Raw genomic sequence first — 1,922 nt, forward strand, 5'->3', positions numbered from 1 at the left:
ATTTATAGTCATAAGCTTAATTTCAACATACCATGAAGGAACAAAAATAAATCAATAAATTAAAGACAGACAGACAGACAGATAGACAGATAGACAGATAGATAAGATACTTGATTATATACCTGGAGGGACGTAATGAAATGTTGAAATTTCCATTTTCCTCCCCGATAACGTAGCACCTGGACAAAAGACATGCGCAAACATAAACAAGCTTCACATTTAGAGCTTCTTTAGAGCTTCTATGCAGGAAAAATCCTTTCAGACATTCATCATAAACAATTCCAACTAGGTCATGACTCACCGGACTAGCTGGCCCAGCTTGTAGGGCTCTAGCGGGTTGTCTGCGTATGCATCAGAGAGATCATTTACCGAAGCAAAGCCCGAATTCCCAAATGGGAGTTTGAGAAACAGTCCCATGTGAGGCTCAATTTTCCAAACCATCGCCATGGTGACCAAACCTTCCTCCAGCGTGTACGTCCCTACAGCAACGGCACACACAGGAAATGCTAAAGACACTCGAGGGACGACCGCCACATGCGTCACGGCATCAAGAGCAGTGTGACTCAGTGTAACGAGGAGAAAATATGAGCTAGGAAATGTTGTCACATCAAATCTCCTCTGACAGTACTGATAGTGCTGTGCTTCATAACAGTTATGATTGCAGATGAAACTACAAGTATTACCTGTGAGGGAAAGAGAAAGACGAAAAGGCCGGCTGGTACCAACACCAACAACCTTTGCAGAAACGGTCTGTCCTGTTTTAAAAAGCGTCTGTGGGTGCTTAGCTTGCTGTGGAAACACATTTGAAAACACAGCTTGCTTATACTGAAATTAATGTAAAAATACATGCATTTTATAAGTGCATGACTTTAATTTTTTTTTACAAGTAACATTTATGCCACCGTTAAAGTAACTCTTTCAAGTAACATGTTTATTAGATAGAAATGAATTTTTTTTTTTATAGAAAAGCAATATTGTAACACGTCACTTTTCAAATACTGCATTTAATAAAGAAGGAAAACAAGGTTGTACAGAGACTCACCCCAGGTTTGTTAATCATGGCTAGTAGTTCAACAGTTCCCATGACGTTGGGCTTCACATGAACTTCTAAGCATTGTGCTTCTTTGACGTACTGAGGAAAAGGCAAAAATGACTTCAACAGCTCCTGCAGTTTGAGATTACATTTCCTGTTCCTTCGATTGTAAGTTACCTTTGATGCAAAGCATATGACTTCATCTCCAGGTTTGTAGTTCACTTTGTCAATTGTCTTATCAGAATCATTCAGTTTTCTGGAAAAGAGTGAAGAGTTGAAAAAGAGTGTACAGCAAAATAACAAACAGAAAACACACACACACACACACACACACAAATGTTTGGTGCAGCTGTTCCCATATGCTGCTTGCTCACATTAATGTAAAATTATGGAGAGCTTTAGAAATTCATACCTGGGCAGAAGAGTGAGTTCAGGGAGGGAAACTTTAAAGTTGGGGTGAGAGACTGGCAGGAACCTGTTGAAAGAGAATATTTTATGAGAAAAACCCAGCAAAATCAATATTTTGCCAAAATTAAAAATTTCATGCTTGGTAGATGTCATATAAAACAATGTCAAAAGTCCACAAAAGCTGACATTATCACTACAACACCAACGAAGACTATTTATCCAAGCATATTCCTCACATTGAGCCACAAAAACAAAATATGAACAAATATATGCGCATGTAACGGAGCAAAATTATATGAAATATTATTTAAATCTATATACTAAAAGTACACAGTAAAATAACTGTCTCCTAAAACCGCAAAATAATTAAATAAAAAAAGCATTTAAATGAATGAAAAAAAACAAACAAATCATAAATTATGATTTAAAATCGTATTGAAATAAAAATATTAAATTAATAAAATTAACAATGAAATAAAAA

General features: G+C 36.3%; 1 protein-coding gene across 1 annotated transcript; it reads right to left on the bottom strand.

Annotated features, from left to right (window-relative positions):
- Positions 1-122: 122 nt before the first annotated feature.
- On the bottom strand, positions 123-1,522 carry LOC107731311 (protein RRP5 homolog; the record flags this gene model as incomplete). The annotated part of the gene is made up of 6 exons (XM_016542363.1): positions 1,446-1,522; positions 1,211-1,289; positions 1,043-1,132; positions 684-789; positions 302-479; positions 123-179 (listed from the first exon to the last, which is right to left on the bottom strand). Coding segments are annotated over exons 3-6 (383 nt in total), but the record flags the coding sequence as incomplete, so codon positions are not given.
- Between the last annotated feature and the right edge of the window lie 400 nt (positions 1,523-1,922).

Source organism: Sinocyclocheilus rhinocerous, unplaced genomic scaffold, assembly GCF_001515625.1.
Source record: "Sinocyclocheilus rhinocerous isolate Xijiao unplaced genomic scaffold, SAMN03320098_v1.1 scaffold43951, whole genome shotgun sequence".
NCBI lineage: Eukaryota > Metazoa > Chordata > Actinopteri > Cypriniformes > Cyprinidae > Sinocyclocheilus > Sinocyclocheilus rhinocerous.